At 36.6% G+C, this 25,681-nt stretch overlaps 3 protein-coding genes and 1 gene segment (V, D, J or C); 1 reads left to right on the plus strand and 3 right to left on the minus strand.

Moving 5' to 3' along the window:
• Positions 1–2,696, minus strand: part of LOC113646016 — a 35,494-nt gene extending 32,798 nt beyond the window's left edge. Inside the window, 4 exon segments of the V gene segment in view lie at positions 1,597–1,634; positions 1,738–1,763; positions 2,083–2,463; positions 2,560–2,696. Coding sequence covers positions 1,620–1,634; positions 1,738–1,763; positions 2,083–2,463; positions 2,560–2,602 — 465 coding nt within the window.
• Positions 2,697–13,242: 10,546 nt separating this feature from the next.
• On the minus strand, positions 13,243–14,856 carry LOC113646013. The gene is made up of 5 exons (XM_027152018.2): positions 14,706–14,856; positions 14,227–14,607; positions 13,888–14,040; positions 13,749–13,786; positions 13,243–13,575 (listed from the first exon to the last, which is right to left on the minus strand). Exons 1-5 carry the CDS (start codon positions 14,746–14,748, stop codon positions 13,447–13,449), a joined length of 744 nt encoding a protein of 247 aa, XP_027007819.2. The 5' UTR covers positions 14,749–14,856; the 3' UTR covers positions 13,243–13,446.
• A 1,907-nt stretch (positions 14,857–16,763) lies between these two features.
• LOC125139268 lies at positions 16,764–20,469 on the minus strand. The gene is made up of 6 exons (XM_047802614.1): positions 20,427–20,469; positions 19,866–20,243; positions 19,563–19,679; positions 19,382–19,477; positions 19,244–19,281; positions 16,764–17,108 (listed from the first exon to the last, which is right to left on the minus strand). Exons 1-6 carry the CDS (start codon positions 20,467–20,469, stop codon positions 16,764–16,766), a joined length of 1,017 nt encoding a protein of 338 aa, XP_047658570.1.
• A 2,158-nt stretch (positions 20,470–22,627) lies between these two features.
• The window catches only part of rufy1 (RUN and FYVE domain containing 1), a 13,753-nt gene continuing 10,699 nt past the window's right edge, over positions 22,628–25,681 (plus strand). The window contains exons 1-6 of one of the 2 annotated variants that reach the window (XM_027152006.2): positions 22,628–22,906; positions 23,768–23,941; positions 24,036–24,153; positions 24,480–24,581; positions 24,947–25,070; positions 25,220–25,281. In XM_027152006.2, the coding sequence (XP_027007807.2) occupies positions 22,660–22,906; positions 23,768–23,941; positions 24,036–24,153; positions 24,480–24,581; positions 24,947–25,070; positions 25,220–25,281 (827 nt within the window). In that variant the 5' untranslated portion in view covers positions 22,628–22,659. The remainder of the gene's footprint in view (positions 22,907–23,767; positions 23,942–24,035; positions 24,154–24,479; positions 24,582–24,946; positions 25,071–25,219; positions 25,282–25,681) is intronic. The other variant, XM_027152007.2, reaches the window with a different exon arrangement.

Here is a 25,681-nt window from a genome sequence, read left to right on the forward strand (position 1 = left end):
AAAAATGTGAATTTTATAAAGACTAGAGCAGCAAAATTAACCAAAATAGTAATGAAGATCAGGGCACTGAGCACACAGTAAAGATTTTAAAGGAGATTTTATGCTAATAGTTTCTTGTTGAAATCGATAAGTAGACTCTTAAGACATGTGAAAGTTAGCATTAGAGACTGGAGATGCTGAATGCACTTCACAAAAACTGTTGCTGGACCAAGCTATTACTGGGTGTCAGTTGTGGTCAGAGTTTTTCTGATGAACCTTTGCTATTTTTAGTCTTCCTGTATAAGCGCAGCAAAGTGGCAACACCTACTTGGACAAATAGCTGCAACAAACAGGATGTACTAATACCTTTAAGTGCACATGTTATATGAGGTGATGGTGCAGTCTATCATGGTGATGTTTACTGAAGTATATTTAGTTATAATATTTTATTAGATAATCTCACTTGGAATTGTATGTTTTTAAAAATCAGGTGGTCAAAAATATTTGCACGATCACTCATAGTGACAAATCAAAAAAAGACCAATAACTATGTTCAATAACTGAATAAAGGATGTATGTTGCATGCAATGTGAATTTAAAACCCTAAACTACACCATACATGATTATGGGTTAATTTCTAGAAGGACTTAAAAAGCAGCTTGATGTTAGTTCATGTGCACGAGTTTTATTCAATATTATGTGAAGGAGAATATCATTTGAGGGTCATGGCACCACAATCAGGAAAGTAAAGTAAAAACTAGGAAAAAAAAAAAAAGTAAAGTAAAATAGGAAAAACTACAACAAACAACTTTTACATAGGTTGGAGGTCAGTTTTCTCAGCCGGTTATACAGTTATAGCTCAGTTTCACTAGTTGTTTGTTATCGATGAGACAATAATCTCTAATCACTGAATGTGTGCGTCTCTGTCGCTGACTTACAGTATATTTAAGACCAACTCACAACTTTTTAAACACACAGCAGTAATGGATCATTTATTATTATTATTATTATTATTATTATTATTATTATTATTATTATTATTATTATTTGAACTAATGTACAAAAAAAACATGTACACATTTTTGCTGAAATTGCTCTTTACACTTTTTGTAAAAAAAAAAATACATGAGATACAAAATCTGTATGAAGTAAAACACAAATATTATACAGCAACATATAAAAAAATCATACATTTTATTTTTTATTAGATTTACTGCTGGTGAAATGTAAGTACAGGACAATTGAAAGAAATCATTGACTTTACAATACAAAGACTTGACATTAATGTAGATTTGTAACTCGTAATGATAATTAAGGATTATATTTTACTCTAGTCGAGATATTTTTCTTTGCTAAAAGGTTATCTTTGTGTAATAGTACCATGTGTTTGACCATGAGACATTTATATTATCTTACAGAGTATTTCACATCGGTGTACACACACTCATCTGATGAGACGGGTTTTCTTTTTTCAGCTTTGGTTTTCCTCTTGGAGAATTGCAAAGCCCCATAATTCAGTGATTCAGCTTCAGATTCCTGAATAATAATAATAATAATAATAATAATAATAATAATAATAATAATAATAATAAGACTGTAGGGGAATTTTTTTTTTACCTGCATCGTTGCTGGAGAATCTTCTACAGCAGTGTTAGCTGTTAATATAGACATACACTAATTAGTAGTTTTAAAAGAATTAAACTTATCTGTATTTCTAAACTGTATTTTTAACTTATGTGATAACAAAATAAAGCTCACATCTTGAGGTTTCAGGTTTTCTTCTCCTAAGTAATAAATAAGTGAGACAGAAAATCAGAAGTGCGCACAAACCCAAAGCCGATCCCAAACCGATCACTGTCCGTTTCACTGTCCGATCACCTATCATTTCTGATTCTGATGCAATAGTAACATGATCACCTATAAACATTGATCAGGATTCACTTAGTAAAAGTCTGTAACTCAGTGTTGTTGAAGAAAACACAGTTAACATTTCACTACTTCACTATTATTTATCTTCCAGGTTGAACATGTTAACAGTCATCAGGAAAATATCACTACATTAAACCAGGAGCTTAAACATTCAGAATCAACTCAGAATCCTACCTTTAATTTGTAAATAAGTTCCATCTCCAAACACAATGTTGAATCTTGTCATTGCACAGTAGTACATGGCTTCATCAGACTGAGTTATTTTTAAAATTGTGATATTGCAGCAGTTTGAATATCTTTCTATTCGAAAACGAGATTTTTGGAATCCAGTGTGAAAAGTTTCTCCACCACTTTTATACACTGTGACTACAATCTGAGGTTTTTCTCTCGTTGGTTGCTTAAACCATGTAATTATTCCATCTCTATTTTCAGAAATACAACACTGTAGAGTCGCCGAGTCTCCGATATTCACATTGAGCTCTTTATCAGGCTGATAAACTGGTGGCTTTGTTAGAGATTGTGCAGTAACCCAGTGTCTACCAGGATGGAGTGTGTCTAGAACAACAAACACTCTGATTAGTTAACGAACATAATTCACATATTATTATATATAAACAATAATAATTGTAATAATTTGCTCATATTACTTACACATGGTGCTGAAGATGAAAAGTAAAATCCAGAAACTGCTCATTGTTCATTTCTTATCAATTCTACAGTGTTTGTATCTCATTTATTAACAGAATGTGAACGCACTTGAAACACGGTTTGATTTTATATTCATACTACAGGCGGTCTGTACTGAGCATGCTCAGAATATGACATGTGATTGGTTGTATTTAAAAGAAAAGGGATGTAACACAATCATGTGGTATTCTGACCTGCCTACATCGTTATAGATGTTATGATCAAATGGAAAATGTGGTTTACTCGTACACTCACATGTGTCTACACTAATATCTCACTGTTGTGTTTTTTAACTGCTCATTTTGCTCACAAACAATTCAAATTGTTTGTAGTGTAAAGAAATGCCAAATAAGTCACTTTGGATTAGAGTCCACACAGATTTGTCCCTAGATATTCCTGTAGTCATGTGGGATTGTCAGTGTTGTGTTCAGCTGAACTGTGATTGTATTGAAGTGTATGATAGAACTGAACATCTTCAGATATACAGTATTTGTCTACAATGAACAAATAATAGCAAGGAAAGACAAGGTCTGCCCTGAAATCTGAAATAAAGAAGCTTTTACTGTCATTTCAACCATATATAGCTGATGCAGTACACAAGGGATGTGGTAGCTCAGTGGTTAAGGTGTTCAGGTGGTTAAGTGTGTGTGAGGGGTGTGTGTGGGGTGATGAGTGTGTGGGGGTGAAGAGTGTGTGTGAGGGGTGAAGAGTGTGTGTGAGAGGTGTGTAGGGTGAAGAGTGTGTGTGAGGGGTGTGTGGGGTGACAAGTGTGTGTAAGGAATGTGTGGTATGAGGAGTGTGTTTGAAGTGTCTGTGGGGTAATGAGTGTGTATGAGGGGTGTGTGGAGTGAGGAGTGTTTGTGAGGAGTGTATGGGGTAGACTGTGTGTGAGGAGTGTGTGGGGTAAAATGTGGGGGGGGTAAAGAGTGTGTGTAAAGGGTTTGTGTGTTGTGAATAGGGTGTGTAAGGAGTATGTGTGGGGTGAAGAGTGTGTGTGAGGAGTGTGTGGAATGAATAGGGTGTGTAAGGAGTATGTGTGGGGTGAAGAGTGTGTGTGAGGAGTGTGTGGAATGAAGAGTGTGTGTGAGGGGGTGTGTGGGGTGAAGAGTGTGTGTGAGGAGTGTGTGGAGTGAAGAGTGTGTGTGAGGGGGTGTGTGGGGTGAAGAGAGTGTGTCAAGTCAAGTCAAGTCAAGAAGCTTTTATTGTCATTTCAACCATATATAGCTCTTGCAGTACACAGTGAAATGAGACAACGTTTCTCCAGGATCAAGGTGCTACATAAAACAAAGACAGGGCTAAGGACATGTAAGTATTCTTAGCCACATAAAGTGCAACTGTGCAACCTGATGCAAACAGTGCAGTATAAGACAAACAAGACAGTGCAGGACAAAAGACAGTGCAGGACAAAAAACAGTGCAGACATAAAGTTACAAGATAATACAAAAAGTACAAAAAATGCAGTACACAAAAGACGCTGACAATGCTGTCAGCGTCATGGATGCAGCATGTGGTGTAAATGTCCATTATTAAGGGAACAGGCAGTTAGCTGTTTCACCTCCTCTCTGTATGCTGACTCATCGTTCTTGATGATGAGACTCACCACGGTCGTGTCACCGGTGAACTTGTTGATGTGGGTCATGAGTCATCAAAGTGAACAGCAATGGGCTGAGCACGCAGCCCTGTGGAACCCCAGTGTTCAGTGGGGTGGTGCTGGAGATGCTGTTCCTGATTAACTGATGTCTCCCAGTCAGGAAGTCCAGGTGGAGGTGGAGGTGTTCAGGCTCAGCTTCTCAGTCAGGTGTTGAGGGATGATTGTGTTGAATTCTGAACTGAAGTCAATGAACAGCATTCGTACATATGTGTTTTTATTGTCCAGGTGGATGAGGACCAGATGAAGGGTCGTGTCACTGGCATCGTCCGTGGAGCGGTTTGAAAACTGCAGGCGTCCAGTGAAGGTAAGAGCTGAGTCTTGATGTCCTCATGACAAGCTTCTCGAAGCACTTCATCATGGGACAATAGACATTGAGGCAGGACACTGTTGACTTCTTTGACACGATTTAATTTTATCAAATATAATAAAGATTTATGTTAATAAATTACTATAAATACTGCAATATTTCATTGGGAATTTAATTCAACAATAATTTCTACACCTACATTACAGAGCTTGATTGGTGGAGATTTTACTGGCACCTAGCGGTGGATAGCGGTATTGATTTACATTATAATTCGTTTGTTTCAACTTTAGATTTAAAAAATAACATAAAATAACGGAGGATGTTCACAGTAAAATGATCAGTTTCATTTAAATGTCTAAAGCTAGAGGAGTCTGTGACTATATTTTATTATTTATTTCTTTGTCTCCAAGGCTCTACAGGCAAGAGTGACATATTTTAAATATGTCAAAATTAAATTAATATGTTATATTAAATTATATTAAATATGTAAAACTGTTAGCTAAGTTACAAACACTCATGAAAAACGTATGCTGATTATCTGGGAAACGTCTCTAACAGCAGTCAGAATGTCATTGTTTGTGTCAAAACAGGAGATCATGACTTACTCTGTGCTCAAAGTGATGCTCACAGCTCCAGTGGTTTTCTCTGTGGGTGAACGAGGATGATGGCGAACAATTCCAACATATGCTTTTTTTTTTCATTGGTTGTTGCGTTAAATCTTACCCATATACACTCACTCACTCTCACTCATTTTCTACCGCTTATCCGAACTACTTCAGGAGTCTTTGGGCATCAAGGCAGAATACACCCTGGATGGAGTACCCATATACAATAGTGCAATTTTCTGATTGGCGAATGTGATAGCCACTTTTTTTATTGGCTGATAAATGTCAGGCTCGACTAAGAACTCCAGGGGAGACGCGCTTGATTCCTGCACGGTTCCATAGAGACAGATACATTTTGGGCACTGCGGCATATTAAATATATGATAAATAGTATGTTTTTCTGTGTGACAAATACATTGTGTGGTGGTAGAGTGTGATAAAAGACCCAAATGTGTGTCACGCTCAATGCGTGATACTTGACAGCCCTGGTAATCACAGAATAACAAATATAGTGTGACCTTTGGTGAATGAGTGAATCAGATACTGAATCGGTGAATCAATGAATCAATGAAATAGGCCAGCTAAAATAGGTCATTATTTGAAGACAAATATAAATAAAGTCAGTTAAATACATTCTCAATCATATGCATGAAGATTAAACCAGGTTCAGGCCTCATGTCTCATTAACTACTGAAATAAATCTTGTGTGTTTATGTTGAAAAAATGTGAATTTTATAAAGACTAGAGCATAGACATTGAGGCAGGACACCATAGACTTCTCTGACAATTTTATAAAATATAATATAGATTTATGTTAATAAAATTACTATAAATACTGAAACATTTCCTCAGGAATTTAATGCAACAATTCTTTCTACACCTACATGACAGAGCTTGATAGGTGAGATTTTACTGCCACCTAGCGGGTGAAAGCGGTATTTATTAAAATTATAATTTGTTTGTTTCAGCTTTAGATTTAAAAAATAACATAAAATAACGGAGGATGTTCACAGTAAAATAATCATTTTAATTTAAATGCCTAAACCTAGAAGAGTCTGTGTCTGTATTTTATTATTTATATCTTTGATAACATGTCTCGAGGTTTTATGTCTCAGTATTTAGGTGTTTAGCATAGCAACATTAGCATTAGCTCAGTATTTAGCATAGCAACATTAATCACAGAATAACAAATACAGTGTGACCTTTGGTGAATGAGTGAGTTAGATACTGAATCTGTGAATCAACAAGTCAATAAATCAGCAGCTGAAATAGGCCATTATTTAACGACAAATATAAATAAAGGCAGTTAAATAAATTCTCAATCATATGCATGAAGATTAAACCAGGTTCAAGCCTCATGTCTCATTGACTACTGACAAAACTCTTGTGTGTTTTTTGTTGAAAAAAATGTGAATTTTATAAAAAAAAAACTACAACAGCAAAATTAACCAAATAAGTGATGAAGATCAGGGCACTGAGCACACAGTAAAGATTTCTAAGGAGAATTTATGCTAATAGTTTGTTGAAATCAATAATTTGACTCTTAAGTCATAAGTGAAAGTTAGCATTACAGACTGGAGATGCTGAATGCACTTCACAAAAACTGTTGCTGGACAAAGCTGTTGCTGGGTGTCAGTTGTGGTCAGAATTTGGTTGATGAACCTTTGCTCTCGTTAGTCTTCCTGTATAAGTGCAGCAAAGTGGTAACACTGTGCAAAATAGTGTAGCTGCAACAAACAGGATGTACTAATACCTTTAAGTGCACATGTTATATGAGGTGGTGGTGCAGTCTATCATGGCGATGTTTACTGAAGTATTTTTAGTTATAATATTTTATTAGATAATCTCATTTGGAATTATATGTTTTTAAAAATCAGGTGGTCAAAAATATTTGCATGATCACTCATAGTGACAAATCAACCAAAAAGACCTACACGTTCAATAACTGAACAAAGGATGTATGTTGCATGCAATGTGAATTTAAAAGCCTAAACTACACCATAAATGATTATGGGTTCCTTTCTAGAAGGACTTAAAAAGCAGCTTGACGTAAGTTTTATTCAATATTATGTGAAGGAGAATATAATTTCAGGGTCATGGCACCCTGGAAATCTCTATTTACTGAATGTGTGCGTCTCTGTCACTGAATTTCACTATATTTAAGACCAACTCACAACTATTTAAACACACACCAGTAATGGATCATTTATTATTATTATTATTATTATTATTATTATTATTATTATTATTATTATTATTTGAACTAATGCACAAAAAAGCATTTACACATTTTTACTGAAATTGCTTTTTACATTGAAAAAAATTATATGAGATACAAAATCTGGAAGAAGTAAAACACAAAAAATTATACAGCAACATAAAAAAAATCATAATTTTTTTTCTGCTGGTGAAATGTAAGATCATTTCAATTAAAAGAAATCATTGACTTTACATTACAAAGACTTGACATTAATGTAGATTTCTAACCCATAATGATAATTAAGGATTATATTTTACTCTAGTCAAGATATTTTTCTTTGCTAAAAGGTTATCTTTGTGTAATAGTACCACGTGTTTGACCATGAGACGTTTATGTTATCTTACAGAGTATTTCACATCGGTGTACACACACTCATCTGATGAGACGGGTTTTCTTTTATCAGCTTTGGTTTTCCTCCTGGAGAATTGCAAAGCCGCATAATTCAGTGATTCAGCTTCAGATTCCTGAATAATAATAATAATAGTAATAATAATAATAATAATAATAATAATAATAATAATAATAATAATAATAATAATAATAATAATAATTAATAAAAAGTCTGTATGGGAATTTTTTTTTTACCTGCATCGTTGCTGGAGAATCTTCTACAGAAGTGTTAGCTGTTAATATAGAAATACACTAATTAGTAGTTTTAAAAGAATTAAAATTAACTGTATTTCTAAACTGTATTTTTTATTCATGTGATGACAAAATAAAGCTCACATCTTGAGGTTTCGGGTTTTCTTCTCCTCAGTAATAAATAAGTGAGACAGAAAATCAGAAGTGTGCACAAACCCAAAGCCGATCCCAAACCGATCACTGTCCGTTTCACTGTCCGATCACTGATCATTTCTGATTCTGATGCAATAGTAACATGATCACCTACAAACCTTATGAACACTACTTCACTATTATTTATCTTCCAGGTTGAACATGTTAACAGTCATCAGGAAAATATCACTACATTAAACCAGGAGCTTAAACATTCAGAATCAACTCAGAATCCTACCTTTAATTTGTAAATAAGTTCCATCTCCAAAAACAATGCTTGGTGTCGTCACTGCACAGTAGTACACGGCTTCATCAGACTGAATGACGCTTAAAATGATCATTTTGCAGCAGATTGAATATCTATCTATTCGAAAACGAGACTCTTGGAATCCAGTGTGAAAAAGTTCTCCACCACTTTCATACACTGTGACTACAATCTGAGGTTTTTCTCTCTCTGGTTGCTTAAACCATGTAATTGTTCTATCTCCATTTTCAGAAATACAACACTGTAGAGTCCCCGGCTCTCCAATATTCACACTGAGCTCTTTATCAGGCTGATAAACTGGTGGCTTTGTTAGAGATTGTGCAGTAACCCAGTGTCTACCAGGATGGAGTGTGTCTAGAACAAACACTATAATTAGTTAATGAATGTAATTCACATATTATTATATATAAACAATAATAATTGTAATACTTTGCTCATATTACTTACACATGGTGCTGAAGATGAAAAGTAAAATCCAGAAACTGCTCATTGTTCATTTCTTATCAATTCTACTGTGTTTGTGTCTCATTTATTAACAGAATGTGAATGCACTTGAAACACAGTTTGATTTTATATTCATACTGCAGGTGGTCTGTACTGAGCATGCTCAGAATATGACATGTGATTGGTTGAATTTAAAAGAAAAGGGCATGTAACGCAATCATGTGGTATTCTGACCTGCCTACATCTACACCACATTTTTCCATGTTTGTGTTGTGTTGTTGTACAGAGATATGTGTTATAGATGTTATGATCAAATGGAAAATGTGGTATATTCGTACACTCACATGTGTCTACACTAACAGCTCACTGTTGTGAGTTTTAACTGCTCACTTTGCTCACAAACAATTCAGTTTGTTTGTAGTGTAAAGAAATGCCAAATAAGTCACTTTGGATTACAGTCCACACAGATTTGTCCCTAGATATTCCTGTAGTCATGTGGGATTGTCAGTGTTGTGTTCAGCTGAACTGTGATTGTATTGAAGTGTATGATACAATTGAACATCTTCAGATATACAGTATTTGTCTACAATGAACAAATAATAGCAAGGAAAGTCAATGTCTGCCCTGAAATCTGAAATAAAGAAGCTTTTACTGTCATTTCAACCATATATAGCTGACGCAGTACACAAGGGATGTGGTAGCTCAGTGGTTAAGGTGTTCAAGTGGTTAAGTGTGTGTGAGGGGTATGTGTGTGGTGAAGAGTGTGTGTGTGGGGTGATGAGTGTGTGGGGGTGAAGAGTGTGTGTGAGGGGTGAAGAGTGTGTGTGAGGGGTGAAGAGTGTGTGTGAGAGGTGTGTAGGGTGAAGAGTGTGTGTGAGGGGTGTGTGGGGTGACAAGTGTGTGTAAGGAATGTGTGGTATGAGGAGTGTGTTTGAAGTGTCTGTGGGGTAATGAGTGTGTATGAGGGGTGTGTGGAGTGAGGAGTGTTTGTGAGGAGTGTATGGGGTAGACTGTGTGTGAGGAGTGTGTGGGGTAAAAAGTGGGGGGGGGTAAAGAGTGTGTGTAAAGGGTTTGTGTGTTGTGAATAGGGTGTGTAAGGAGTATGTGTGGGGTGAAGAGTGTGTGTGAGGAGTGTGTGGAATGAAGAGTGTGTGTGAGGGGGTGTGTGGGGTGAAGAGTGTGTGTGAGGAGTGTGTGGAGTGAAGAGTGTGTGTGAGGGGGTGTGTGGGGTGAAGAGAGTGTGTCAAGTCAAGTCAAGTCAAGAAGCTTTTATTGTCATTTCAACCATATATAGCTCTTGCAGTACACAGTGAAATGAGACAACGTTTCTCCAGGATCAAGGTGCTACATAAAACAAAGACAGGGCTAAGGACATGTAAGTATTCTTAGCCACATAAAGTGCAACTGTGCAACCTGATGCAAACAGTGCAGTATAAGACAAACAAGACAGTGCAGGACAAAAGACAGTGCAGGACAAAAAACAGTGCAGACATAAAGTTACAAGATAATACAAAAAGTACAAAAAATGCAGTACACAAAAGACGCTGACAATGCTGTGTGATGCAGCATGTGGTGTAAATGTCCATTATTAAGGGAAAAGCCAGTTAGCTGTTTCACCTCCTCTCTGTATGCTGACTCATCGTTCTTGATGATGAGACTCACCACGGTCGTGTCACTGGTGAATTTGTTGATGTGGGTCATGAGTCATCAAAGTGAACAGCAATGGGCTGAGCACGCAGCCCTGTGGAACCCCAGTGTTCAGTGTGGTGGTGCTGGAGATGCTGTTCCTGATTAACTGATGTCTCCCAGTCAGGAAGTCCAGGTGGAGGTGGAGGTGTTCAGGCTCAGCTTCTCAGTCAGGTGTTGAGGGATGATTGTGTTGAATTCTGAACTGAAGTCAATGAACAGCATTCGTACATATGTGTTTTTATTGTCCAGGTGGATGAGGACCAGATGAAGGGTCGTGTCACTGGCATCGTCCGTGGAGCGGTTTGAAAACTGCAGGCGTCCAGTGAAGGTAAGAGCTGAGTCTTGATGTCCTCATGACAAGCTTCTCGAAGCACTTCATCATGGGACAATAGACATTGAGGCAGGACACTGTTGACTTCTTTGACACGATTTAATTTTATCAAATATAATAAAGATTTATGTTAATAAATTACTATAAATACTGCAATATTTCATTGGGAATTTAATTCAACAATAATTTCTACACCTACATTACAGAGCTTGATTGGTGGAGATTTTACTGGCACCTAGCGGTGGATAGCGGTATTGATTTACATTATAATTCGTTTGTTTCAACTTTAGATTTAAAAAATAACATAAAATAACGGAGGATGTTCACAGTAAAATGATCAGTTTCATTTAAATGTCTAAAGCTAGAGGAGTCTGTGACTATATTTTATTATTTATTTCTTTGTCTCCAAGGCTCTACAGGCAAGAGTGACATATTTTAAATATGTCAAAATTAAATTAATATGTTATATTAAATTATATTAAATATGTAAAACTGTTAGCTAAGTTACAAACACTCATGAAAAACGTATGCTGATTATCTGGGAAACGTCTCTAACAGCAGTCAGAATGTCATTGTTTGTGTCAAAACAGGAGATCATGACTTACTCTGTGCTCAAAGTGATGCTCACAGCTCCAGTGGTTTTCTCTGTGGGTGAACGAGGATGATAGCGAACAATTCCAACATATGCTTTTTTTTTCATTGGTTGTTGCGTTAAATCTTACCCATATACACTCACTCACTCTCACTCATTTTCTACCGCTTATCCGAACTACTTCAGGAGTCTTTGGGCATCAAGGCAGAATACACCCTGGATGGAGTACCCATATACAATAGTGCAATTTTCTGATTGGCGAATGTGATAGCCACTTTTTTTATTGGCTGATAAATGTCAGGCTCGACTAAGAACTCCAGGGGAGACGCGCTTGATTCCTGCACGGTTCCATAGAGACAGATACATTTTGGGCACTGCGGCATATTAAATATATGATAAATAGTATGTTTTTCTGTGTGACAAATACATTGTGTGGTGGGAAAGTGTGATAAAATACCCAAATGTGTGTCACGCTCAATGCATGACACTTGACAGCCCTGGTTGTCACAGAATAACAAATACAGTGTGACCTTTGGTGAATGAGTGAATCACATACTGAATCAGTGAATCAACAAATCAATGAAATAGGCCAGCTAAAATAGGCCATTAATTGAAGACAAATATAAATAAAGGCAGTTAAATACATTCTCAATCATATGCATGAGGATTAAACCAGGTTCATGCCTCATGTCTCATTGACTACTGAAATAAATCTTGTGTGTTTATGTTGAAAAAAATGTGAATTTTATAAAGACTAGAGCAGCAAAATTAACCAAAATAGTGATGAAGATCAGGGCACTGAGCACACAGTAAAGATTTTAAAAGAGAATTTATGCTAATAGTTTCTTGTTGAATCTTGTTGATTCTTAAGTCATAAGTGAAAGTTAGCATTACAGACTGGAGATGCTGAATGCACTTCACAAAAACTGTTGCTGGACAAAGCTGTTGCTGGGTGTCAGTTGTGGTCAGAATTTTTCTGATGAACCTTTGCTATTTTTAGTCTTCCTGTATAAGCGCAGCAAAGTGGCAACACTTGCTTGGACAAATAGTTTAGCTGCAACAAACAGGATGTACGAATAACTTTAAGCGCATGTGTTATATGAGGTGATGGTGCAGTCTATCATGGCGATGTTTACTGAAGTATTTTTAGTTATAATATTTTATTAGATAATCTCACTTGGAATGATATGTTTTTAAAAATCAGGTGGTCTAACGTTAGTTTATGTGCACAAGTTTTATTCAATATTATGTGAAGGAGAATATCATTTCAGGGTCATGGCACCGCAATCAGGAAAGTAAAGTAAAAACTGGAAAATTTAGAAAATAGGAAAAACTACAACAAACATCTTTTAAATAGGTTGGAAGTCAGTTTTCTCAGCCGGTTATACAGTTATAGCTCAGTTTCACTAGTTACTGATGAGTTGTTTGTTACTGATGAGACAATAATCTCTAATGTGTGCGTCTCTGTCGCTGACATACAGTATATTTAAGACCAACTCACAACTTTTTTAAACACACACTAGTAATGGATCATTTATTGTTATTATTATTATTATTATTATTATTATTATTATTATTATTATTATTATTATTATTATTATTATTATTATTATTATTATTATGAAATTGCTCTTTACACTTTTTGTAAAAAATATATGAGATACAAAATCTGTATGAAGTAAAACACAAATAATTTACAGCAACATATAAAAAAAATCATACATTTTATTTTTTATTAGATTTACTGCTGGGGAAATGTAAGTACAGGACAATTGAAAGAAATCATCGTGAAAATTTCAAGACCTGACATTAATGTAGATTTGTAACTCAATGATAATTAAGGATTATATTTTTCTCTAGTCGAGATATTTTTCTTTGCTAAAAGGTTATCTTTGTGTAATAGTACTATGTGTTTGACCATGAGACATTTATGTTATCTTACAGATTTCTTCACATCAGAGTACACACACTCATCTGATGAGACAGGTTTTCTCTTTTCAGCTTTGGTTTTCCTCTTGGAGAATTGCAAAGCCACATAATTCAGTGATTCAGCTTCAGATTCCTGAAAATAGATAGATAGATAGATAGATAGATAGATAGATAGATAGATAGATAGATAGATAGATAGATAGATAGATAGATAGATAGATAGATAGATAGATAGATAGATCATTTGAATTAAATTAAATTAAATTAAATGAGTAATAACACTGTAGGGGAAAAACATTTTTTTACCTGCCTCGTTCCTGGTGAATCTTCTACAGATGTGTTAGCTATTAATATAGATTGTTTTTTTAAGTTTTAAAAGAATTAAACTTAACTGTATTTCTAATTTGTATTTTTAACTTATGTGAGGACAAACAAAAAAACTCACATCTCGAGGTTTCAGGTTTTCTTCTCCTCAGTATGTAATAAGTGAGACAGAAAATCAGAAGTGCGCACAAACCCAAAGCCGATCCCAAACCGATCACTGTCCGATGTAGAGATCTGATCATTTCTGATTCTGATGCAATAGTAACATGATCACCTATAAACATTGATCAGGATTCACTTAGTAAAAGTCTGTAACTCAGTGTTGTTGAAGAAAACACAGTTAACATTTCACTACTTCACTATTATTTATCTTCCAGCTTGAACATGTTAACAGTCATCAGGAAAATATCACTACATTAAACCAGGAGCTTAAACATTCAGAATCAACTCAGAATCCTACCTTTAATTTGTAAATAAGTTCCATCTCCAAACACAGTGATGAATCTTGTCATTGCACAGTAGTACATGGCTTCATCAGACTGAGTGACACTTAAAATTATCATTTTGCAGCAGTTTAAAGATCTTTCTGTTCGAAAACGAGACTTTTGGAATCCAGTGTAAAAAGTTTCTCCAGCTCTTTCATACACTGTGACTACCATCTGAGGTTTTTCTCTCTTTGGTTGCTTAAACCATGTAATTATTCCAACTACATTTTCAGAAATACAACACTGTAGAGTCGCCGAGTCTCCGATATTCACACTGAGCTCTTTATCAGTCTGATAATCTGGTGGCTTTGTTAGAGATTGTGCAGTAACCCAGTGTTTACCAGGATGGACTGTGTCTAGAACAACAAACACTCTGATTAGTTAATGAATGTAATTCAGATATTATTATATATATAAACAACAATAATTGTAATAATTTGCTCATATTACTTACACATGGTGCTGAAGATGAAAAGTAAAATCCAGAAACTGCTCATTGTTCATTTCTTATCAATTCTACAGTGTTTGTGTCTCATTTATTAACAGAATGTGAACGCACTTGAAGCACGGTTTGATTTTATATTCATACTACAGGCGGTCTGTACTGAGCATGCTCAGAATATGACATGTGATTGGTTGTATTTAAAAGAAAAGGGATGTAACACAATCATGTAGTATTTTGTTGTGCCTACATCGTTACAGATGTTATGATCAAATGGAAAATGTGGTTTATTCGTACACTCACATGAGTCTACACTAATATCTCTCTGTTGTGTGCTCACAACTGCTCACTTTGCTCACAAACAATTCAGATTGTTTGTAGTGTAAAGAAATGCCAAATAAGTCACTTTGGATTAGAGTCCACACAGATTTGTCCCTAGATATTCCTGTAGTCATGTGGGATTGTCAGTGTTGTGTTCAGCAGAACTGTGATTGTATTGAAGTGTATGATAGAACTGAACATCTTCAGATATACAGTATTTGTCTACAATGATCAAATAATTGCAAGGAAAGTCAATGTCTGCCCTGAGATCTGAAGTCAAGTCAAGAAGCTTTTACTGTCATTTCAACTATATATAGCTGATGCAGTACACAAGGGATGTGGTAGCTCAGTGGTTAAGGTGTTTGAGTGGTTAAGTGTGTGTGAGGGGTGTGTCGGGGTGAGGAGTATGTGTGAGGGGTATTTGTGGGGTGAAGAGTGGGTGTGAGAGGTGCATTTGGTGATGTGTGTGTGAGGGGTGAAGAGTGTGTGACGGGTGTTTGGGGTGACAAGTGTGTGTGATGGGTGAAGAGTGTGTGTGAGAAGTGTGTGGGGTGAAGAGTGTGTGTGTGGGGTGAAGAGTGTGTGTAAGGAATGTGTGGTATGAGGAGTGTGTTTGAGGGGTCTGTGTTGTAATGAGTGTGTATGAGGGGTGTTTGGAGTGAGGAGTGTTTGTGAGGAGTGTGTGGGGTAAAGACTGTGTGTGAGGAGTGTGTGGGGTAAAAAGTGTGTTTAAGGGAAGGTGTGGGGTAAAGGGTGTGTGTAAAGGTTTGTGTGGTGTGAATAGTGTGTGTTTAAAGAGTATGTGTGGAGTGAAGACTGTGTGTGAAGGGTGTAGGGCGGTGAATTGTGTGTGTGAAGGGGTGTGTGGGATGAAAAGTGTGTGTAAGGGTGTGTGTGGGGGGTGAAGAATGTGTGTGAGTGGTATGTTGGGTGAAGAGTGTGTGTGAGGGGTGTGTTGGGTGAAGTGTGTGTGTGGGGGGGTGTGGGGAGAAGAGTGTTTGTGAGGGGTGTATGGGGTGAAGAGTGTGTGTGAGGGGTGTGTGGGGTGATGTGTGTTTGTCGGGGTGTGTTTGGTGAAGAGTGCATGTGAGGGTGTGTGGGGTGAAGAGTGTGTGTTAGGGGTGTGTGTGGGGTAAAGAGTGTCTGTGAAGAGGTGTGTGGCTTGAAGAGTGTGTGTGAGGGGTGTTTTGGGTGGTGTGTGTGTGTGTAAAGGGTGTGTTGGGTGAAATGTGTGTGTGAGGGGTGTGTGGGGTGAAGAGTGTGTGTGAGGGGTGTGTGGGGTGAAGAGTGTGTGTGAGGGGTGTGTGGGGTAAAGAGTGTGTGTAAGGGGTGTGTTGGGTGAAGTCTGTGTGGGGGGGGTGTGGGGAGAAGAGTGTGTGTTAATTGTTTGTGGGGGTGTGGGGGGTGAAGAGTGCATGTGAGGGTGTGTGGGATCAAGAGTGTGTGTAAAGGGTGTGTTGGGTGAAGTGTGTGTGTGAGGGGTATGTGGGGTGAAGAGTGCGTATGAAGGGTGTGTGGGGTGAAGAGTGTGTGTGAGGGGTTTATGTGGAGTGAAGAGTGTGTGAGAGGGGTGTGTTAGGTGAAGAGTGTGTGTGAGGGATGAAGGGTCTGTGGATTCATTCAAAATGCTGCCAGTGTCGTGGATGCAGCGTGTGGTGTAAATGTCCATGATTAAGGGAAAAGGCAGTTAGCTGTTTCACTCTGTATGCTGACTCGTCGTTCTTGATGATGAGACCTACCACAGTCGTATCATCGGTGAGCTTGATGATGTGGGTCGTGAGTCAGCAAAGTGAACAGCAGTGAGCTGAGCACGCAGCCCTGTGGATCCCCAGTGTTCAGTGTTGTGATGGAGATGCTGTTCCTGATCCTGATTAACTGATGTCTCCCAGTCAGGAAGTCCAGGACCCATGTGGAGATGGAGGTGTTCAGGCCCAGCAGGCTCAGCTTCTCAGTCAGGTGTTGAGGGATGATTGTGTTGAATTCTGAACTGAAGTCAATGAACAGCATTCGTACATATGTGTTTTTATTGTCCAGGTGGATGAGGACCAGATGAAGGGTCGTGTCACTGGTATCGTCCGTGGAGTGGTTTGTAATCTGCAGGCGTCCAGTGAAGGTAAGAGCTGAGTCTTGATGTCCTCATGACAAGCTTCTCGAAGCACTTCATCATGGGACAATAGACATTGAGGCAGGACACTGTTGACTTCTTTGGCACAATTTAATTTTATAATATATAATATAGATTTATGTTAATAAATTACTATAAATACTGCAACATTTCCTCAGGAATTTAATGCAACAAAAATTTCTACACCTACATTACAGAGCTTGATTGGTGAGATTTTATTGCCACCTGGCGGGTGATAACGGCATTGATTTAAATTATAATTCGTTTGTTCCAGCTTTAGATTTGAAAAAAATAATAAAATAACGGAGGATGTTCACAGTAAAAGGATCGTTTTAATTTAAATGCCTAAAGCTAGAGGAGTCTGTGTCTGTATTTATAGGTTATATATCTCAGTCTTTTGGATAGCAACATTAGCATTAGCTCAGTATTTAGCATAGCAACATTAATCACAGAATAACAAATACAATGTGACCTTTGGTGAATGAGTGAGTCAGATGAATCAGCAGCTGAAATAGGCCATTATTTAAAGACAAATATAAATAAAGGCGGTTAAATAAATTCTCAATCATATGCATTAACATTAAACCAGGTTCATGCCTCATGTCTCTTTGAATACTGAAATAAATCTTGTGTGTTTATGTTGAAAAAATGTGATTTTTATAAAGACTAAAGCAGCAAAATTAACCCAAATAGTGATGAAGATCAGGGCACTGAGCACACGGTAAAGATTTTAAAGGAGATTTTATGCTAATAGTTGAAATCTTGTTGAAATCAATAAGCCGACTCTTAAGACATGTGAAAGTTAGCATTAGAGACTGGAGATGCTGAATGCACTTCACAAAAACTGTTGCTGGACAAAGCTGTTGCTGGGTGTCAGTTGTGGTCAGAATTTGTTTGATGAACCTTTGCTATTTTTAGTCTTCCTGTATAAGCGCAGCAAAGGGGTAACACCTACTTGGGCAAAATAGTTTAGCTGCAACAAACAGGATGTACGAATACCTTTAAGTGCACATGTTATATGAGGTGATGGTGCAGTCTATCATGGCGATGTTTACTGGAGTATTTTTAGTTATAATATTTTATTAGATAATCTTACTTGGAATTATATGTTTTTAAAATCAGGTGGTCAAAATTATTTACACGATCACTCATAGTGACAAATCAACAAAAAAGACCAGTAAATATGTTCAATAACTGAATAAAGGATGTATGTTGCAGTGTGAAAATTTCTATTCACTGAATGTGTTCGTCTCTGTCGCTGACTTACAGTATATTTAAAACCAACTCACAACTTTTTAAACACACACCAGTAATGGATCATTTAATTATTATTATTATTATTATTATTATTATTATTATTATTATTATTATTATTATTATTATTATTATTATTATTTGAACTAATTTATAACAAAACATATACACATTTTTACTGACATTGCTCTTTACATTTAATGTAAAAAAAATCAGATACAAAATCTGTATGAAGTACAAAAATTATACAGCAACATTAAAAAAATCATACATTTTAGTTTTTAGTTTTTTTCCTTGGATTTACTGTTGGTGAAATGTAAGAAGAGGACATTTGAAAGAAATCATTGTGAAAATTTCAAGACTTAACATTAATGTAGATTTCTAACTCGCAATGATAATTAAGGATTATATTTTACTCTAGTCGAAATATTTTTATTTGCTAAAAGATTATCTTTGTGTAATAGTACCATGTGTTTGACCATGAGACATTTATGTTATCTTACAGATTTCTTCACATCAGAGTACACACACTCATCTGATGAGACGGGTTTTCTCTTTTCAGCTTTGGTTTTCCTCTTGGAGAATTGCAAAGCCGCATAATTCAGTGATTCAGCTTCAGATTCCTGAAAAGTAATAAATAAATAAATACATAAATACATCAAATAAATTGTAATTAATATAAAAAATTAAATTAAATTAAATTAAATTAAATTAAATTAAATTAAATTAAATTAAATTAAATTAAATTAAATAATAATAATAGTAATAATAATAATAATAATAATAATAATAATAATAATAATAATAATAATAATAAGTAATAACACTTTAAGGGAAAACATTTTTTTACCAGCATCGCTCCTGGAGAATCTTCTACTGAAGTGTTAGCTATTAATATAGAAATACACTAATTAGTAGTTTTAAAAGAACTAAAACTTACTGTACTTCTAAACTGTATTTTTAATTTATGTGATGACAAAAAACTCACATCTAGAGGTTTTAGGTTTTCTTCTCCTCAGTATGTAATAAGTGAGAAGGAAAATCAGAAGTGCGCACAAACCCAAAGCCGATCCCAAACCGATCACTGTCCGATGTAGAGATCTGATCATTTCTGATTCTGTTATTTCACCACATTATATTTAGATTTGTACAAAACACTGACATCTCACCTGTGTTGTGTTGTGTGTTGGTGTTAGTGTTGTTTCCATGCAGTGTTGGTTCACACACCACTGAATGATCACACAGAGCTGCTTTAGATGTTTCTGATGCAATAGTAACATGATCACCTATAAATATTGATCAGGATTCACTTAGTAAAAGTCTGTAACTCAGTGTTGTTGAAGAAAACACAGTTAACATTTCACTACTTCACTGTTATTTATCTTCCAGGTTGAACATGTTAACAGTCATCAGGAAAATATCACTACATTAAACCAGGAGCTTAAACATTCAGAATCAACTCAGAATCCTACCTTTAATTTGTAAATAAGTTCCATCTCCAAACACAGTGATGGATGTCCTCACTGCACAGTAGTACATGGCTTCATCAGACTGAGTGATGTTTAAAATTATCATATTGAAGCAGTTTAAAGATCTTTCTATTTGAAAACGAGACTTTTGGAATCCAGTGTGAAAAGTTTCTCCACCACTTTTATACACTGTGACTACAATCTGAGGTTTTTCTCTGTTTGGTTGCTTATACCATGTAATTATATATACATTTTCAGAAACACAACACTGTAGAGTCGCCGAGTCTCCGATATTCACACTGAGCTCTTTATCAGGCTGATAAACTTGTGGCTTTGTTGGAGATTGTGCAGTAACGCAGTGTCTCCCAGGATGGACTGTGTCTAGAACAACAAATTAATTAATTAAGGAATAAAATAATTTTAAAAATCAATATTAAACACTTGATTAAAGAAAAAATATTGAAAAATATTCTTTCCGCATACAACTTCATTTTCTTTTATTGTAATAAACTTGTTTTCAAAGTACATCAAACTAGATGGAGATAATTTGCTCATATTACTTACACATGGTGCTGAAGACGAAAAGTAAAATCCAGAAATTGCTCATTGTTCATTTCTTATCAATTCTACAGTGTTTGTATCTCATTTATTAACAGATTGTGAATGCACTTGAAGCACGGTTTATTTTATAGGCGGTCTGTACTGAGCACGCTCAGAATATGATTTGTTGACATGTGATTGGTTGTATTCATTGATGACATGATTGGTTGTATTTAAATGAAAAGGCATGTAACTGCCTAACTGCCTGACCTGCCTACGTCTACACCACATTTTTCCATATTTCTGTATTGTTGTTGTACAGAGATGTCTGTTATAGATGTTATGATCAAATGGAAAATGTGGTTTACTCGTACACTCACGTGTGTCTACACTAGTCTCACTGTTGTTTTAACTGCTCACTTTGCTCACAAACAATTCAACTTTTTTTTTAGTGTAAAGAAAGGCAGTCAGTCTTAGCATGATGTCTGTTTTTGCAAAAATATAAAATATATAACAGTGTATAATTGCCAGTACATCAATTACCATAAACACAACATAATTTCCATAATTGTTTAATGTAACTTAATTCTAAATTTTACTAATAGAGCTTGATGGGTGAGAATTTACTGCCACCTATAGGGTGATAGCGGTGTTTATTTAATCAGTATTTATTAATTTACTAAATTTGATACCTCAGCAGTTACAGTAACATTGATCATTGTGAGTTTAACTGACAAAACCGATTGTGTGAACAGAACTGTTAACCTTGAGCGAGACACTAAACTATACACTAAACTGCTCAGTTTTATAAATACAGTAGAATAAGACCTCATTATCTCTCCATCACTTATGTAAACTTGTATGATGTTTACTTCCAGTTGCTTGACATATTTGAGATTTAAAAAAATCATAAATTGCTAGAATTACAGGCTGTAATAGTTTAGCTGCATTTGTTATGTGATAGGATTTCTTCACTCGAGTTTCAATACCATGGACAGCGACAACATCCTAACCAGGTGCTGAAATAGAGGCCTGTGGTCTTAAGGCTGTGTCCCATAACTCATAACAGATAGTGTACTAAACTTTGTGTTGCTTGTTATTAAAAATGTTTGCCTTTTGTGGTACTAGGTTCAGGTAAAGAGGATGTCGAACCGTTTACAGTTTATGTTCTCTGGATGTTCCTTGAATCCAGCCTTTCTCATACAGAGAGAATTATGCAGAGATGTGCTATCAATATAAACTGCATTACATACTGGATATACCAATAAAAAGTGTTCACTTTGAATGCATTATAAATCATTACAACTAGTATATAAATTAATTAGTTAAATAAATAAATAATTAAGTAATTGTGTATAAAATTTAATAGATAAATATATATGTACAGAAAGATAGACAGACACGCAGACAGACAGACAGATAGATAGATAGATAGATAGATAGATAGATAGATAGATAGATAGATAGATAGATAGATAGATAGATAGATAGATAGATAGATAGATAGATAGATATTTATAATCCAGTGTCACCTAAATGAGGATGAGGTTCACTTTTGAGTCTGGTTCCTCTCAAGGTTTCTTCCTCTTCCATAAGGGAGTTTTTCCTCCCCACAGTCACCTCAAAAACACCTCAGACTTGCTCAGTGGAGATAAATACAAAGACATTTAAATATAAGTCTAATATTAATCTTGAATTTTCTATTAATCTTTATATTATTCTTTATATTAAGCTTTTGTTCTATGTTTATGTTCTGTAAAGCTGCTTTGAGACAATGTCAATTGTAAAAATCGATATACAAATAAACTTGAAATGAATTGAATAGAAAGGTTATTACAGAGGATGAGGATGATGGGGATGACAAAGAATAAAACAAGAAGTCTAATTTTACACAAATTCAAGCAACAGATTGACACAGAAACAGCTTTGTCACAAACTGACGCTAATTACAGATACATAAGGTGTTTATTAATGTTCTATAACAGCATTATTACACATAAATACAGGGTTATAATATGAATTATTCTAAAACAATACAGTTCCTATTAATAACAGTTAACATAAGGACTTGTACACATCACATGTGATCTATATAAGATAAGGATATTAAAAACAATGAATAAAATGTGTAATAGTTGACATTGTTCTGCCATAAGACATAATAATCCAGTGGCATCGTGTGATCTTTGAGCGATTACTTGAGTCTGACGCCACTCGATTTATCTTGCCTGGTGTCATGTGATTAGACTCAGTGAAAATGGCGGACGGAGTTCAAAACAATGCTGTTAAAGACGCTAAAACAGGAAGGACGGCTGGGGAACAGGACAGTCTGACAGGAGAGTCGGATGCAGAACGGAAGGATAAAACTGTCGAGAGTTTGTGGTCGGCGCCGATTATGTCGTTTGCCCGAAAAGCGTCTGAAAGCATCAGCAGCGGCAGCTTGCGGAGGTCCTTATCCGGGTGTGAGACTCCTAATCCGGACACATCTAACTCCAATAAACAGGGTGGGACTTTTATAAATATATACACTTATAAACACATATAACTACACATATATCACCATATACACCTCTGACTCCTCTAAACAGGGTGGGATATATATATATATATCAGTATGTGTGTGTGTGTGTGTGTGTGTGTGTGTGTGTGTGTACACACACACAAATATCACGTATATACATATATCAGAAGAAGTTTACTGTACAGCTTTGTGTGTGTGTGTGTGTGTGTGTGTGTGTGTGTGTGTGTCTCAGTCAGTCAGTCAGTCAGTGTGATGATGATGTGTGTGTGTCAGTGTGATGGTGTGTGTCTGTGTGATGGTGTGTGTGTGTGTGTGTGTGTGTGTGTGTGTGTGTGTGTGTGTGTGTGTGTCAACACCATCACACTGACTCACTGCTGTATAGCAAACTTGCATTATAATTTGTCACTGGAACATGACAATGTCCCTGTGCACAAAGCACAGAGCTCCATGATGACATACTGTGGAGGTTAAGTTTGTAGCATAAGGACTCCAGTGTCCTGAACAATGACTCTGACTCTGACACAATGAAATGAACACAAATCCCCACAGTACACTACAGCATCTAGTGGTAAGCTTCTTAAAAAAGGAGAGAGAGCTCCTTTTAAAAGGAAATGGGAATAAACCTAGAACGAGATGTTCAGCAAGGACAGTGTGATGGTCCATGTACTTTTGCCTATAATAGGGAACATATCGCACAAATACAAATATTATTGCAGACTTTTCTTAGTTATTTCATGTCACTTAGTATGTACCCATGTTGTAGGTTTTGCACTAGTTATCACTTATTGAACATGTCGTTGTTCAATATCCGTGAGTGGTGTTGACCAGCAAGTTGTGTTTGCAGCCATGAAAGATCCAATGTCAGTGGAGAGGTCCAATCTGTTATCCATGATGAAGCTCAGTATAAAAGTTCTGATCCAGTCATCGCTCAGCCTGGGCCGGACGCTCGACTCGGAGTTTCCTCCTCTGCAGCAGTTCTTCATCGTACTGGAACACTGCCTTAAACACGGACTGAAAGGTAAAAGTCTGTTTTAAAAACAGTACAAGAATCATTTGTATAATTTCTGTGTGAGTTCATACACTTTTTGTCCTTTACTATGAACGTGGTGCAGTAAAGAAGACGTTCATTGGGCAGAATAAATCCATCTGGGCTCCTCTGGAGCTGGTGGAGAAGCTGTGCCCCGAGTCGGCCGACCTCGCCACGAGCGTCCGAGACATGCCAGGAATCAAGTGAGTGTATATCAAGGAATCAAGTGAGGGTATAGCAAGGAATCAAGTGAGGGTATAGCAAGGAATCAAGTGAGGGTATATAGCAAGGAATCAAGCGAGGGTATAGCAAGGAATCAAGTGAGTGTATATATCCAATAATCAACATTTGGGAAAATTTCTTTTGTAAACTTAATGAAATGATTTTAAAGGTAAACATTTCTCACTCTAGTTAGTGTAGTTTATAAGGAAATGTATATCATAAGGACACACAAAGTGACGTATACAACATGTCAGGAACCACTGGGAATTTATTGAGACTTTAAACCCTGTGCGTTTGTTTTTCACAGGACGGGGCTGGGCCGAGCGCGAGCCTGGCTGCATTTGGCTCTTATGCAGAAGAAAGTGGCGGATTACATGAAAGTTCTTATAAACAAGAAAGACCTTCTGGAGTGAGCTGCTTATCACAAACAGTCTGAACTATTTGTACTGTTTATTTGTCTTTCTGCCACAGCTCAGTCTAAAAAATGTATTATTGTTATAATGTATATATTATTTGACATATGTAATAATCAAATTACATATACAGACAGCTCTAGAATTATTGGCACCCTTGATAAAGAAATAAATAAAGATATTTATTTTATTTTTTTTATTTAAAAGTCATGCTGCATGTAGTACTTAAATGACAGGGTGCCAATACTTATGATCAGCCATCATAGAAAATGCATCAAAGTCTCCTGAACAATCAGATGAAGCGATAAATGAATGATATTTGTGTGAGATGTGTAACGATCTCTGTGCTGTTATGTAACAGGGAGTTTTATGAGCCAGGAGCTGTGGTGCTGGAGGAAGAAGGTGCCGTTATCGCCGGGATGCTGGTGGGGCTGAACGTCATCGATGCCAACCTGTGTGTGAAAGGGGAAGACCTGGATTCTCAGGTGACGCACACACACACACACACACAGACGTGCGCGCGCGCACACACAAACATATACACACTCACACGCACATACACACACTGTCTCTGTTTCTGGAGCTATTTTCCATACAGGAATTTGATTGGTTGTGTGTTATCTGGATGCTGCAGGTGGGTGTTATTGATTTCTCACTGTACCTAAAGGACCCTCAGGCAGCCGAGAACCCGCAAGAGTGAGTTGTCGCCTCCTGAAATCTCTTAGTAATTCTTTTGCATCTTTTAAATATGACTAATTTCAGTATATTATTAAGGTTAAACATGCGTCCAGATTTGCCTGGTTGTTAGTGTGTGTGTCCGTATGTATGTGCGTGTGTCCGTATGTGTGTGCGTGTGTCCGTATGTGTGTGCGTGTGTCCGTATGTGTGTGCGTGTCCGTATGTGTGTGCGTGTGTCCGTATGTGTGTGTGCGTGTGTCCGTATGTGAGTGTGCGTGTGTCCGTATGTGAGCGTGCGTGTGTCCGTACGTGAGCGTGCGTGTGTCCGTACGTGAGCGTGCGTGTGTCCGTACGTGAGCGTGCGTGTGTCCGTACGTGAGCGTGCGTGTGTCCGTACGTGAGCGTGCGTGTGTCCGTA

This window comes from Tachysurus fulvidraco, chromosome 17 (assembly GCF_022655615.1).
Source record: "Tachysurus fulvidraco isolate hzauxx_2018 chromosome 17, HZAU_PFXX_2.0, whole genome shotgun sequence".
NCBI lineage: Eukaryota > Metazoa > Chordata > Actinopteri > Siluriformes > Bagridae > Tachysurus > Tachysurus fulvidraco.

What these genes read in the sequence shown, in the direction of transcription:
- LOC113646013 (XM_027152018.2), bottom strand. Translation starts at nt 14,748, where the DNA reads ATGAGCAGTTTCTGGATTTTACTTTTCATCTTCAGCACCATGT. An exon ending in AACTTATTTACAAATTAAAG is followed by an intron (nt 14,041 to 14,226) that starts GTAGGATTCTGA and finishes CAATGTTTATAG; the next exon opens with GTGATCATGTTACTATTGCA. An exon ending in AAAACCTGAAACCTCGAGAT is followed by an intron (nt 13,787 to 13,887) that starts GTGAGTTTTTTT and finishes CTATATTAATAG; the next exon opens with CTAACACATCTGTAGAAGAT.
- LOC125139268 (XM_047802614.1), bottom strand. Translation starts at nt 20,469, where the DNA reads ATGAGCAATTTCTGGATTTTACTTTTCGTCTTCAGCACCATGT. An exon ending in CAACACACAACACAACACAG is followed by an intron (nt 19,478 to 19,562) that starts GTGAGATGTCAG and finishes TACATCGGACAG; the next exon opens with TGATCGGTTTGGGATCGGCT. An exon ending in AAAACCTAAAACCTCTAGAT is followed by an intron (nt 19,282 to 19,381) that starts GTGAGTTTTTTG and finishes CTATATTAATAG; the next exon opens with CTAACACTTCAGTAGAAGAT.